The 15,950-nt window shown below is 40.9% G+C and overlaps 1 protein-coding gene across 1 annotated transcript in view; it reads right to left on the bottom strand.

Moving 5' to 3' along the window:
• Positions 1 to 15,950, bottom strand: part of MRVI1 (murine retrovirus integration site 1 homolog) — a 96,164-nt gene that overhangs the window by 34,430 nt on the left and 45,784 nt on the right. Inside the window, 4 exon segments of the mRNA XM_006885414.1 lie at positions 472 to 603; positions 1,044 to 1,184; positions 5,249 to 5,279; positions 8,729 to 8,852. Coding sequence (XP_006885476.1) covers positions 472 to 603; positions 1,044 to 1,184; positions 5,249 to 5,279; positions 8,729 to 8,852 — 428 coding nt within the window.

Here is a 15,950-nt window from a genome sequence, read left to right as displayed (position 1 = left end):
GCCAGATGCTCTTTGAAGGTAAGAATGATGAGGCTTTACCTAATATCCTTTGGAAATATTTCAAGGAGGTGCTATTCGTTGGAGAGGGACATGATTTTAGAAAGCGTAGAGGGTCAGTGAAGGAAAGGAAGACCTGCATCCAGGTGGATTAACAAGGTGTTTACTGCAATAGACTCTTGTGTGTCAGGAAGTGTGACAATGGCACAGGACAGGACTGGTTTCAGATCTTTTGTTGATAGGGTCGCTATTAGTCGTACTCAACTTTATGGCACCTAACAACAACAATGTATTCACACAAAGCTTCTCAAAAATTTAGTTCTCTACGAAAAATACTATGATATACATAAGGTGACTAACACAGAGGAGGCCACTGAGAAGTTCCCCAGCTACTTGTAAAGGGACCTGGTTATTGCTGGGGTTACTGTGAGCAGAGCAGAGCCACCCAACAACGCTGGGAGCAGTGAGGCTCACCTGGCGGACGGCCCCCACCATCTCCGCTCGACTGGAGAGGCGGGCAGCCAGGCGGTGCAAGACAGCGATGTCCTCCAGCAGCTTCTGGTAGGTCTCCCGGTGCTCACAGTGGTGCCAAAGGGAAGCTGAAGACTGAGGAAGAGAGGGAGCCTCGCCTGGGGTTTTGTGCAACCAGACTTGGGCTCATGAGCATTGGGCCCCATTCTGGCTGAGAATAGTGACCGTAGCAGGATCCAGACAATAACTTCAGGACTGCTGAAACTCAGTGCTGATACTCTACCTGGCTGGCTTGAAAAGACTTATATCCAGGCCTCTAGTGTGTGTACCTCCCTGGAATCCTGGCCTCCTCCTGAGAAGTTCTCAAGGGTTCAGAGGCCACAGACCTGCTGTAACCTGGCCTCCAGGATATCTGCCTCAGAAACTCCCAGCCCTCTGAGGAAGACACTATGTCCAGCTCAGGGTTGTAGTCTGACTTCTCAGATAGTTGACTGGGAAATGGGAAACATTGGCCTGGTCTTTGGAGATAGTCCCTCCCCAAAGAATCCCCAAATGCAGGCAGGCTCTGTAATTACCGTAATGGAAGCTTTGAAGTTTTCCAGTTCCTTCTCAGTGTTTTCCTCTGTCAGGTTCCGTTCCCTTTCAGCCTGGCTAATTCTAGATTCCAGGGTATAGCTGTCATTTCTAAAGGCCAAGGACAGTTGTACAAACACGTTCTGTTGGAAACAAGAATGTGGGAGAAATGCTAGGAGGAGTTATTGCAGAGAACAAGGCTGCAGGTGTGTTTCTTGCACACGCATCTGGACCAAGTCAGTGAAGCATCCATGTGCAAGTAACATTCTCGCTTCATAGTAAACTGCACAAAATCTAGGAAGCTAGAAACCTGAAGGCCTTGCTAGGTTCAGATTGGTACAAAAAGACCAAACACATTTTACGGAAAAATACTAAGGGAATGACACTTTGCTTTTTCCTCAACTTTAAGAAAATAACATCCTGTATTTGGGTTTAGACAAACTCAGGCTAGGGCAGCTGGTTGTGTAAGCAGTTTGGATTTATGTTGGGATTTATTGCACGGGGGTTTGGGAAGTCTTGCATGAAGTCACTGTTTTTAAACTCTGGTTGCGATTTAAGCTGTGTTGATGTAAAGTGAACTTCAGTCAGGATCTAGTCTGAGTATCCCACATCCTACATCAATAGCAGCTATAAGTAGCTGCCAGGAGATGAAATAGGAGCGCTGATGGCTTGGCATCAAGCTGTTTGAGATGTGCTAAAAACTCAAAGGTTCACAGTTTTAATTCACCAGCTATTACATGGGAGAAAAATAGGCAAACAACTCCTGTGTGATTTATATCTATGAAAACCCACTGGAGGGTCAGCTATGAGTTGATTCTCCCTTAAGGGCACCCAACAATAACAACATAAAAAACCAGAAAATGAAATAGCAGGTATGATTCTATCAAGATAAGCATTCAGGAGTAAATATTCTATGTCAAATATTCAACCTGCATGAATGAACTTCTGAAGAGGTATTATTGACCAGACATGGAATTCCTAGAAAAGGAAACTAGTGAGGGGGAAAAATTGACAGATGGCCTCCACAGAGGAAAGCAGCAATGACCTTTTCATTTTTACAGTCTTCACCTCCCAGCCTGAGTCAAGTGAGAGCAGATTTACAACCTGTGGGATGAACCAACTCTGCCTAAGCTTCTGAAACTCATGTAACATGACACACAACAAGTGGACATCTCTAGAGAGAGAACTGAAGGCACTGAGCTGAACCAATGATGATTACCATTATATTGACGATTACCATTATAATGGCTGGCTTCTTACTACACATCTGCCATATGCCAGTGTGGCTATAAGCTCTATGCTCCTGAGCTCATTTATCCCTCTATCTCATTTATCTAACAGACATACTGCAAGTAGATGCTTTTACCAAACAGAAACTCCCTTTCTCACAGGTTAGGAGCCTAGGTCTGAATCCAGAGCACTGGCTCTAGAGAGAGGCTTTGTCCCTCTACTAGCTCTGGAGGTCCTTGTCTCAGAATTACTCCTGGGCAAAATCTTATCTCTCTTCTACCATCTCTATTTCTTTCATTTGTTTGATCTCTTTTATATCTCAAGAAAGGTCTATCGTAAACACACCCTACACTAATCCTGTATGTTAACATAACAAGAACCAGTCCATTCCCAGATAGAATTAAAACCATAAGCATAAACTTATTCCACTATCATTAATTTGATTCCAACACATGGCAATCCTTCTTCATGTTTTTGAGGCTGTAAATTATAACAGGAGTACACTGCTGCATCTCTTTCACAGAATGCCTGTTAAATTCCAAATGCTGACCACAGGCCTAGAGGGTAAGTCTTACTATAGATTTTTTATTTATATATCTAGATCCATATATCTATATATCTCCCAAGTGTTTTATACATCCATTTTATGGGTAAAAATATCAAGACAAGTATATCACGAGTTTATTCAAGGTGGCCCAATAAGTATAAGAGTAGCAAAGCCAAAGCTATGATTCAGTCTGAGATTGTCTGATTCCAAAGCTTATCCTATTTTCACCATGCTAAGAACTGATTGTACCCTATATATCTGAGGACAAGACTGGGCCATTAAACAAACTACCCACAGCTACCTACACAGGTATCAAGAGGTGGGGTAGCACTAAGCTCACAGGTCCTTGATTAGATTTCTCTAACCTTCTCAGGCCTCATTCAAGTCCATCAATAATAATCAATGCTTCGTCCTTCATACTTAGGTTATCTCCTTTATGGTAATGGAACATAAAAAGTCAAAATCAATTGGAAGTCTTAGGTCTAAATCTTCGTCAGCCAAGTACTGGATCTGGACACCTTAGGTAAGTTACTTAATCCCTCAATTTTCTCCTTTGTACTAATTCCCATTCTACCTGCCTCTTACATTTGATGGGTCAACTGAAAAGATGATGAAAATATATAACAAATTATATTAAATAACATGTCAGTCACAAAAGAACAATTTCTGGTGTTAATATCATGATTATAAAAAAACCAAGAAAAGGTCTACACTCAATCTTGGAAGTTTAATAGGATGGCCTGGAGGATGAGGGGACTACAAATTGAATAAGTTAAGGGAAAAGCAATACAAAATAAGGGATTGGTTAAACCTTGTAATGAATCAATTACACTAATTAAAGGTGACTGAAGAGCCCTGCCAGTGTAGCTGGTGGAAAACTGGGCAGCTAACTCCCAGGTGACTAGTGGTTAGCGTGCACAGTGGCTTTGCAGGAGAAAGGTGGGTAATATCCTGCTGTGCGATTTACAGTCTTGGAAAACCTGCTAGAGAGTCAGCTATGAGTCAGTTCACAATAATGGTAACTCATGTCATGAAAGAATTGTGCAGTAATTAAGGTTATGAAAGAAAATGTCTATGAATGAGTGTGAAAAACCAAAACCAAACCAATCATTTGGGGCAGGGAGAAAAATGTGCAACAATGAACAATTGGAAACCCAAGTTCTTTATAAACTATCATTAATATCTCAATTAAAAAAGAGAGAAAAAGAACATGCTACAAAATTTAACTGTAAAGTCCACATTTCAAGCTTCTTGTCATTATCTGTGGTAGGTATCTCCTTTCAGCTGTCCTTCTATGCTATAGGTGCTGTAGGACTCAGGAAAGAAAGACAGTTTCATTTTCTCACTATCAATGGAAAACTATCCTATAAAACCTGCGTTCTTCCAACACAGATGAAACAGTCTGGAATCATCTACATTCTTGTTTCCTTCCTAATATCAACCCCAATATACATGTCTTGGACATCAACTAGTGCGGGCAGCCGCTGTCTTTATTATCTTATCTCTGATACATTTTCCTTCTCCATATTCTACACGTATTAGAAAGAAACAGCAGATTCCTCTTGGTTCACTCATCAGTCTTTCTGGGACAGCATTTCTACACTGGGGCCAGGCAGTCCCGAGGAGACTAACAGCAGAATTAGGGTACGTGGAAGACCTGGAAACACTGTCTCCTGCCTCCGATGAAATAGGCTTCCTTAGTTTGAAACCACTGGAAAGAAAGGGGCTTCTTCCTGTAGGCCAAAGCTTGAAACCTGAAATTTGACCATCTTTTAGTAATTTTGAAGTAAATATAATTCAATTCTGTAGCCTCCCTACTGACTTTGTGCATGTAAGTTATATGCTGTTAAAGAACACAAACAATCCTTGAAGGAGTGTGACATTTCCAACTAACTATTCTCTAACTAACTTTGTCAAAATCTTCATTCAGTGAACTTCTTTGAGGTTAGGGACAAAGATTCTATGGGGCTTGTTAAGGACATCCATGCTACCCCACAGCCATTCACTCCCATTCTGTCCAGGATCAGAGGAAGATATGCTTTGGCTTAGTGCTAAGGAGGTGTGCTGCCAACCCAAAGGCACATGGTTCAAATCTACCAGCTGCTCCACATGAAAAAGATGGACAATCTCCTCCTATGCAATTTACTGCCTCTAAAAACTCGCTGGAGGGTCAGCTATGAGTTGGTTCCAATTTATGGTAAACAACAACAGTCAAACACAAGGATCCCTGGTGGTGAAATGGTTAAATGCTTAACTGCTAGTGGAAAGGTCAGAATTTACCAGCTGTCTGCTTCTGTAAAGATTTACAGCCTTGTAAACTCTGTTCTATAGGGTCCCGATGCGCCAGAATTGATGGTAATGGGTTTGGTTTTGATTTTTGGTTTTGTCAAGCAAATACACTAAAAATCATAAAGCTCTTAAGTCACTTACCTCAACTTCCTTTTCAGTGAGTGGAGGGGCACTGTGAAAAAGAGAAGCACACAGATAAACTTTACTGAGTCTATATACCAGACCAAAAGAGACTTCGAATGACCAGCAGATCATTTCTTTTGGGGGATAGGGTCAGCTGAGTTGCTGAGACAGACAAGTATGCAGATTATCTTTTATATGTGCTTTGAACCCATGAAACATATGTCCCAATACTACCTTTTGCAGAGGTAATGTGGTAGAAAGTATACATCCTAGGATGAGAGCTCCAGATGGTTCACTCCTACCTCTGTGATTTGGGCAAGTTACTGTATTATCATTAAGTCTCTGTTTGCTTATACTTAATGAGATGGTGATAGCTACTGTGAGGGTCTTAAAAAAACTTACATATAAGTCATATATTTGTTATAACTATCTAAATGTGTGTATTTATGTGTGTGTGATCTTAATGTCCACTCTCAATGGGCACTCCAGAAACATTAACTATTAACTCAAATGGTTCTGAGAACAAAGATATAGTAAGTAATGAACTGTAAGGTACTGTTAAACATCTGAGTCGCCATTACAATTTTTCTGGAACTACTTTGATCTGCAGAGATGTATCCATTGTCTTTATCTCTCAGTGTTGGAGAGAGGGGGCCTTTAGGTCAGAGGATAAAAGGTAGGTGGATGGTCACAGATCTTCTCAACACTATGAAGCCCCTTCTGACTGCAGGATCCAGAGGTGAGCAGGAGAGAACAAGTGAGCACAGGGAATCCTTGAATATGGCCCTTACAGTCTTCCCAGCAGCAAGCAGGATGGGTGTCCTGGATGACCATGTCCCCTTTGCGCAGGCTGCTGCTGCTGCTCCACTCTTGCTGGTTACTAATGCTGACCCTGCTCTGAAGCCCTGACAACATAAATAATGCACAGCTCTTTCCTGTGCTGGAATGCGAAGAGCTGGGAGGGGTTCTACCAGCGTCACAAGACTTGGCAATAGAGCATGTCATCGATAAGATGCTCAGGAAACACAGCTTCCTTCCTCTGACAGGTGCAGAGGGACCCCAAAAGCAAAGGTAGGGGTCAGTCAGCTCTGCAAGGGGCTGATTCTCACCCCTGTGAGTGCCTTCCTGTCAGGAAGAGGACCACAGGACCCTACGGCCAACAAGTCAGCAGAGTACAGAACATGGGATAAACAAGTACAAACATATTTGATAACTACAATTCTTGCCACAGCTCCACCCATCAGGCCCTTTACTTTGTAGGATAGTACATCTTTACTGCTGTATAGCATACTGTTTAAATCAGAACTGCATAAGTTTGCCTCTGGTAAACTTATGATTCCTGGGTTCATATGAATATTATATGTGATATATTTGCAGCAATAATTTAACTGTTAGTTAAATTGCTTAACTCTTTTTAATTGTTGATGCTTCACATTTTGCTATAAAATATGAAGGGCTTTAAAAAAAATGTGGCAGTCCCAAGGACTCAGGGAGATAAGATATAAATAAGGGAGCCACATGACATGGCTAGCTATTGATGCAGAGACTTAGATACTGACACTAGCGGCTGGGAGAGGAATTAGGTGACAGAGCCAGGAGTTTCCAGAGGACAGAGGCCTAGAAGGTCATGGACAAAGAAATCAGTCTGGATGGTTTTCCCTGCCTCAAGAGTTCAAACTTCTTTAATGGGCTTTAGGGAGCTCTTCTGAGTAGTCTGTAAGGAGTCGTGCTGCTAACCCAAAGGTCATGACTCTCTTGCAATTCAAGTACACCAATGGCTCCATGGGAGAAAAATGGGCCATCTCCTCCCGTGCAAGTTACAGCCTCTGAAACCCGCCAGAGCATCAGCTGGGAGTCAGTTCTGACTCAAAGGCAATGAGAGTGAGAATAAAAGGCACCTGGATAAAAGCATCCTCCATGAACTGGTCCCTGTCTCACAAACTCCTTCAAACATACTAAAAAAAGACAGAACTAAAGAAAAAGAGACTCACTGGAGAAGTTCCCTAATCATACTAATTATCTTTAACCATAACCATACTGAGCAAAAGAGCAGTAGTGATGCTGTAGCTGAGTCATTCAGCTGATAACTTAAAGGTTGGCGGTTCAAACCCACCATTGTTTATGAAGGAGAGCAATGTGACAGCTTGTCTCTGTAAAGATTTACAGACTTGAAAACGCTGTGGGGTAGTTCTATTCTGTCCTACAGGGTAACTGTGAGTCAGAATCTGTGGACAACAGTGTGCTTGGTGGGCTTACTAAGCAAAAAGCAGGCAAGTCTTGTTCCTTGTAGACTGAAAGTTTGATCATTTGTTCTTTTTCACCAGCCTCCGGCATAGTCAGAAAGTGATTAGGTCTGGACTCAGCTCAATCTGAGTTCAATTCCTGAAACTCTCATTTGTCAACAAGTTGCTTCACCTCTCTGTTCCCTCATTAAAATAAAAATAAAACATAAAAAAACTTCCTTTTTTTTTGTTTGTCTGACTAGGTTGTCACAAACACAAAAAAAACCACACACCAAGTATGTCTGCTGTATAGCCTGCAGTGCTCTTGGTTTCCTGCCTCTGGACGCACCTTTTGGCCTTCTTAGATAGTGACCATTTTAGATTATTATAGTCTGGAATTTGTACATATAAAACCCACTAGACAAACTTTATTTCCCTTTCATATTTACTCTCAAAAGCTAGTATCTCTGTTGTGCCTAATTTATCCTACTCACACTGTTTTCCCACTAACAGGTCAATCTCAAAGTTGTAGCACTTGGCCGTAGGCCCCACCTGCAGGCTCCCAGCCAACCCTTCATGCAAAGTAGTTTCATTTCTTCTCTCTTTATACCCTATAAGAGGCCTGTTAGTGTTACCTGTAAGGGGCCTGTTAATGTAATCACTGACTTGACCTCTTGCACCCATATACCTCATTTGATCAGTTCAGGATCCTACTAATAACTGGGGGATTATGACCTGTATTGTACACACGAGGACATGTAGACTCAAAAGCAAGCTCACTTCTCATGTGTGGACAAGGCCTGCAGGGATTCTAAGCAATCCTTCTTCACGTAGTCCAAATGTTCTGCATTTCAATCTGTGTAGTTACTTGGTATAGAATTGCTCAGATATAGAAAAAGGATACATTTGACTTGAAATATCTACCTCATTTGTAAACTTACACTAAAAACTCAATAAAATGGAAAAAAAAAACCCAACCCCTTCTGTTTCTTGGCCCAAAGTCCAATACCCCCAGCTGTTGCCAGAGCCTCTGATGACTCTTATGTCATCTCTGGCTTTGCTTACCTATGAATTCCACCTGGTATTTGAGCTGGAACCACCCCATCTGGCCTTTCATTGTTATTTTTGTTTTGAATAAAGGAGCCCCATCTGGAACACTGGACTTTGGCCCTTCTGTGATCAGTGACCATGGTTGATGCTGTTCAGTGTCTCACCTTGAATCTAACACAGGGACCTCCCAACGCAGGCTTAACTACAGCCCTCACTGTGACTTTACCTGCCAGGGAGAGACTTGTGGACTCTCAGTTTGCGCAGCAGCACATCAGAAATATTGGGCATGACATCCAAGCCAGTCCTTGAGTCTTCCTCCTCAACAGCAGGAGAGCCTTCAGAAGGGATCCCTGGGGAAAAAGGTACTTTCTTAGAGTATGTCTATCTGAGATCACAGTTAGGGGCAGGGGCAAGGAAGAACTCTAATATCCACAAACACCTATTCATGTGCCAAGGACTTTGTAATTGGTACCTCACTTTATTCTTAAAATGACCCAGTGAGCTAGAACTTAATCATCACATTTTATAAACAGATTAACCACGATTCGGTTAGATCCACTAACTTGTCCAGTCACAGAAATAGTATGTAGCATAGTCAGGCTTCAAATCAAGGTCTACCAGATCCCAAAGTCTATTTTCTTTCCATTGCTCCCCACTGTATTAAGCAAGCTCTTTCTTGTGCACGGGGTCAGATGCTGATTTCAGACAACTGGAAACTGGCTGGCTGAGCACTTTGCTATACACTATTTGAGAACATTCCCACTTCTTTGGCAGGCTTCTCAGGAGTTCTATTGTCTTTCTAAAATGTCTCCTCTTCTGTGTACTACCTAACAATCTGCATCTGATTCCACACCTTCATAGATAAGGTTATTTTCTAGGGTGAAACTAAGGCCATGGGATCTCTTAACAGATCTCAGAAACACAGCTGTCTTCTAATTAAGACAGTCAATAAGCATCCTTTTGGTACCTCCTAAAACTATGCGAGGGAGCTCTGGTGGTCTAGTGAGTAAGGAGTTGCACTGCCAACCCAAAGGCAAGAGATTTGAACCCACTAGCTGCTTCAAAGGAGAAAGATTAACAATCTTTCCTTCTGGGCAATTTATAGTCTCGGAAAATCTGCCAAAGGATCAGTAAGAAAATCAGTTTCAACTCAATGGTATTGAGTTTAGTAGAAAACTAAGTCTATGCTTTTAAAGGCAGCAAGAACAAACCAAACATCTCTTTCTCTAACATCTCTGTCCTGTTTGAAGGCAGCTCTTTTGCTTCTCCAAGTTTTCTTCTCGGGCTCTAGCCCAATTTTTATAGCTGCTTGTTGTGTGGTCCATTATGGAGTATGGCCTCCAGACACCACCCTCTGCCTTCACACATTCTTGTTTCTTACTGTCCAGATGTGCTTTAATGAGTTTTCTAATGCACAAAGATATTGACAGATGACCACTGCATTGGTATTAGGCAGGTATTTGTAACAAATAACAGCTTCTGTGACTTATTAGCTCTCACAGTACATTTGTTGTTATGTGCTGTCAAATTGCCTGGGACTCATAGAGACCCTATGTACAACAGCCCTAAACCCTGATCTATCCTATGCCAATCTCATTGTTTCTGACACATCCATCCCATTATCTCGGTCACTGAATCAATCCATCTCATGGGTCTTCCTCTCCTGCGCTGCCCCTCCTTACAACATGTCCAGAGTATGTCAGACAGTACATTTAGAGTTAAATTAAATCCTCTTTTTTTAAGGAAGACCCTAACCAGATGGATTGACACTGTGACTGCAGCAATGGGCTCACCTACGTCAGAGATGGTGAGGATGGCCCAGGAACAGGCAGGATTTGGATCTGTTGTTCAAAAGATCGCTATGAGTCACACTCCACCAAAGCTGGTGGTTCAAATATACCAGCTGCTTTGCAGGCGAAAGATGAGCAATCTCCTATTGTGCAATAAACTGCCTCTGAAAAACTGTTGGAGGGTCAGCTATGGGTCAGGTCTGATTAGGCAGTACAACAGCATCTTAAATGGTGGTTACTTGGATTTGTATGCAGAGCTTTATATTTTCCTATGTCTCTAGTGAGTTTTGGCCAGCAGCTTTCCAATATGCTCAGTCATTCTCCAGGATTTTCAGCTAGGCTGTAGACCATGACTATAGGCACAACTGTGGTGGTCGTCTAAAGATAATTACGATTGTGTCGTCGTTGCTTGTAGCTGAGTCAGAATCCACGCCTAACTGACTCTCGAGTGGCTTTTCAGAGGCTCTAAATCACATGGGTTGGAGAGAGGATGAAAGGCACCCAAGCGCCAAGGACTCTCCTTCATAGGGTCGCTATGAGTCTCCTGTGACTCGACGACACTTAACAACAACAACAACAACAATAACAACAACAAATTACATGGGGGTAGACCATCCATCTCTCTCCCTCAGGGCCACTGGTGGTTTTTAAACTGCCTGCTTTGGGGTAAACAGCCAGATTCTTTACTACTGAACCACCAGAGTTCCCTTGAGATTGTGAGCCATGTAAATATAAGTCTCAAAGGAAGACCATGCAGAGAGAAGAGAACAAACAGTCTGGCTTAAGGTAAAGAATGTTGAAATACTTTGAACTTCCAAAACTTCTGAATAGGAGAATGGTGTTCCTAAGTTTCTGTTACTCCTTTTTCACAGCAAAGGGTGAAGGCCCCATCTGTCAGAGCCATGGCAGCTGGAGACCCTTCTTTGAACATAAGGGATCACAAGCTATGCTTTTAGGTACTTTTAACTCTTGGGTTCTGTCTCCTAGACTTGATGTTTCTGTGTGACAGATGGTAAACTGTGCGGAAATTCTGGCCTCGCTTTTTTTGTACCCTCATTGCCTACCCAGAAGCCAATTAAGCCATCAGGTCCTAAGAAATGTCGGCAGACTGAATGATGGTCTGAACCACAAAGGGTCCAATATTCAAGCTAAAACCATCCAGGGGTTTTTACCTAGAAAAATCCCTTTGGTTGAACAACAACAAAAAAATTTAGGCTTCACAATTGTTAAAATATCCAAGGAATGATCCCAGAACTAGCAGCTATCTGAACCCTCCTGAACTTAATAAAAGTTACACAATAGCAACAATTTTTTTTAAAAAAAAAAACAACCAAAATGTTAACTCTAAATAACTAATTCATCACCCTCAAGTCTGAAATCACAGCTGACCCTCCAGTGGGTTTTCAGAAGCTGTAAATTGTATAGGAAGAGATTGTCTATTTTTTTCCTAGTGGTTTTGAACCGAATGCCTTTGGGTTGGCAATGCAACTCTTTACCCACTAAGCCACCTTACCCACTAGTCCACCCTCTCAAATACAGGAGAAGTAAGTAAGCTTTTAAAATGGTGGACAGAAAAAGACAGAAATTGCTAGAAGTAAATATAGAGAATTCACTTTTGATAACCTCTCCCCTCTCCCTTAAAGATTTAGGTTTTCTGTAAGGCTCATCATTCTACCATAACAATTCAAAGAGGAAAATACAAGGGATGAGGGGCACAAAACCAAATGCAGCTGTGCTACTATTTTGCTTTCTTTCCTGAGGACACAAAAGATAGAAAACTTGGAGTGTTCTCGCTGAGCTCTTAAAACAGTGGAGGAATTTACTAGAAAGTAAGACTGAAGAGAAAAATATATAAAACAAGCCGCTTTGATGGAGTAAGTGACAGGAGACATAGAAAGTCCCAGCTTAAGGTCCCTGACTCTGAAAAACAGCACAGGCCAAATTCCTTGGATTATCACTGCCCCTTTCCCTGATCTTTTCCTTCCCTTAGTAGGCATAGGAATGAAAGTAGCTGCTTGGAAAAAAAGTCATAATCATGGGTGACCTTGGGTAAACAATAGCTGGGAAAGTTTACCCTGAATTAGCAGAAACCCACAACTCCCCACTGAAGAAAATAAGCTATGCCTCCAATTTGTTATAACAAACCCAAGTTTCAGACAGCGAACAAAGATAAATAGAGCAGAAACCAACCCCACAAATGCAACTGCCCACAGCTCTAGCACAACTTCCCCTTTCCTGATCACTAGTGCCTGCTGTAATCTTCAGAACAAAGCACACACAAAACACACACCCAATCCTCCATTAAATCACTGGGGGCAGGAGAAACCTCAGACAGTGGTAGGAAGGACTCAGAGCAAAGCTGCTTATACAATCTATCTGGTTAAAGAGAAGATCCAGGTGGAAAATGTTCAGATCAAAAAGAAAGAAAATGAGAACAATGGCATGCCAGCCATGTAAAAACACCAGAGCTAAATGGGGAAGGAAGGAAGGAGCAAAGATATAAAGGAAGGAAGGACGGAAGGAAGGACACAGTCAGAAGGCAGATGTCAGGATGGAAACAAAGATGCAAGAAACATATATACACACACACACAAACACACACACACACACATATACATATGACAAATGTTTCTGCTCTAAGAGGAACTAGAACTGAAAAAAAATGAAAGGAAGAAACTGTTGCTGAGATGAGTTGATCTGATAAAGACAGTTGAGGACTATAATTTAGGCAAAAAAGTGAAAGCCAAATTAACAACTAACCAAGAAATTAGATGGAAAAAGAACTGGCACATTGGAAATATGTACAAATAAAACATATAGTCTCAAACAGTAAGGGAGAGGGAGTTGAAGTGATCACAGGAATGCAAAAAAGGAAAGAAGTATCAAAGTACTTAGAAACAGAACAAGAGATCTGTAGTTCTGAGACTGATGTGCAACCTATTGTTTATGCTGTCACTTAAATAGAGAATCAAATAAATGGAACAAAAAACATACCCAAAGACAGAAGGGAAAAAAATTCCTTAATTGAGGCAATAGTTAAGTATACAGATTTTCTTCTGTGAAGAAAAAAAATAAATCAATGAGATGATTCTTCAGCTATCTTCAGAAAAAGTGAGTCACTTACAAGGAAGGTAGAGGTTGAAGGACACTGAAAGTCAGCATGCTTCAGATTTTTCTAGAGCACAAGTGCAGTGAAACAACTTCTACAAAGGTCTGAAGGAAAGGTGGCCCATAAATGTTATAACATGCTAGAACTCAAGGAGCATAGCCTTTCTGAGCCCTTTAAGGAAAACTATTGTGAGAATTCTATTTTGGGAAGTCTGGAGAAACAAGACACACATCAAAATAATAAACCAAGAGTGGAGCTCCACAGTGAAGAGGTTAGTGTGACTATCAAACTCTTTTACACATAAGTCCAAGACCAAAAACTGTGTAAATTGTTATTACAGAATAGAATATAAAGTTATAATCCTAATATTATAAAAAAAGACCAATTTAACATCTATATAGGCAGAAGTGGGAAGAAATGCAGGTACTATCAACATATGAAACATGCAAAGAAAGCGCCTCAATGACTCTAAACCATCAGTGTGTTTCATGATGCACTTATTAAACTTTTAGAAACTAATATATCTTTTGGGGAGGAAATATTTACCAAGATTCAGCAATCTTTACAGTTTCACTTCACTTTAATTCAAGTTCAATTAAAGTTTAATAATTTTTGCTTCAAGAAAGAATATATACATAAACTCTCTCCCTGCTATCTTTATAGGGAGGGAGGTATTTGGTTCAAACATTTTTAATTTCTTATGTTTTTTACTATTCATTGAATGTTTTTATAATGATCATCAGTTATTTTAAACAGTACAGTTTAAACAGTTCAACAATACAGTTCAAACACTCCTAAATATCATTTCAATTTACATGTGTTTCTGGCTATCTCAGTGACTTGGAAAAGAGATTTCTGGTTAAAGATACTTTAAACCCCAGTTGGACCCAATAGGCCAATGCTACTGGTCGGGGATGGCTTTCTGTCTTCTCAGAGAAGCCTGTTTCCTGCCTGAGACTCAAGGGCCAGACCAGAGTTGCTTGGACATATAGATCCATTCAATGTACTGCTCTGTTTCAGCCCACACCTCTCTAAAAATCCAAGATCAGGCATTCAACCAGCTCCTGTACACTGCCATTACCACCTGGAAAAGGACAATAAATGCCATTTCAAATGGCCAGCATTCTTTGACCATCAGCTATGCATGACACTCACTTTCTCATTTATCTTTACAATAGCTCTGCAAAGGAAATATAGCTAAGCTTATTTTCTAGAGAAAAAGAGAAAACTAGGTCTCAGCCAGTTGTAATCCTAGGTTCCAGTTAGTTCTAGAACCAGGATGCAAAGCCAGGTCTGTCTGACAGACGCTTAAGAACATTTAACCTGTCCAAACCAAATTAATTGTCTTCCTTCTTGAGGAAGGAGCCCATCAGAGTGAGCAACTCCTCCTCCTATGGTCTGAATTCTGATTACCAACATGGCCATGTAGACAGACACCCAGTTTCTCTCTTGACTTTTCCTTTCAGCAAGTCCTCCCAAGTTGATCTCCAGATATTTCTCACCCTGTCCTCCTCACATCCGTATCTGCTCAGTTTGGACTACAGTCCATTATTCGCGCTAGGCTACTTCCACATCTTCTTACCTTGATCACTCTGCTTCAAATATCTCACATTTCTGCTCAACTTTGTTAATCTGTCCAGAAGAATTATAAAACAGAGGTTTCCCTTGCTGCTAGATATGACTATATAATCATATTATGACTAATAAAATGGGAGCTGAAGACATGTGTACAATTAACACTCTACATATAAAAAAAATAAAACAAAACCCACGCTCTTTCTGGACTTTGACTAAATCTTCTTCCCACAAGTTGCAAACAGATTTGTCCATAATCCAGCTTTGACCACACAGATAAGTGTAACACTTCTGGAGAGAACAAAATGCCCATAAGGAAGACACTAGGGACCCTGAATGATCATGTGGAGTAGAGCTGCCTGCTAATCTGAACAGCTCATCACAAAATTGTTGCTGTAGAGTGAAACATGCTTCTCTTTCCTGTGAAGAGAGAAGCATTGTACTTGGGGAGCCTCTACATCACACCAATTTATCATCTTGAATTTAATGAATATGGAAACATTGTAGATTACCTTCAAAAAGATCCTGATGTAGTATCATGATCCAATCAATACATTTTAATCAAGGAACAAAAAGCTCTGGAAAATGACTATTTTTACACAGTGATGTACCTGTTATATATGTTTTTGTATGCCATGAAACTACTTCATACATTTGTTTCCTATGTGCATTTTATGCGTGAGTGTATTACATGGGAAAAAAACACACACCCAGTAATTGATATAATAGATTATACGTGATTCTTTCAATAGATATCCAGAACACATTTGATAAAAGCCAGTGCAAAAACAACTATGAGATACGATCTCATCCCAGTCAGAATTAAATTTAACAGAACAGCAAGCAACAAAATGCTGGCAAGGTTGTGGAGAAACTGGAACCCTTATTCATTGTTGGTGGGAGTGTAAAATGGTGCAACCACTATGGAAAGTGGTATGGCGCTTTCTCAAAAAGTTACAAATAAAGATACCATT

This window comes from Elephantulus edwardii, unplaced genomic scaffold (assembly GCF_000299155.1).
Source record: "Elephantulus edwardii isolate Elephantulus edwardi_28Jun2011 unplaced genomic scaffold, EleEdw1.0 scaffold00044, whole genome shotgun sequence".
Classification (NCBI taxonomy): Eukaryota; Metazoa; Chordata; class Mammalia; order Macroscelidea; family Macroscelididae; genus Elephantulus; species Elephantulus edwardii.
The sequence above is the reverse complement of the archived record's forward strand: the minus strand, read 5'-3'. Positions and strand labels throughout refer to the sequence as shown.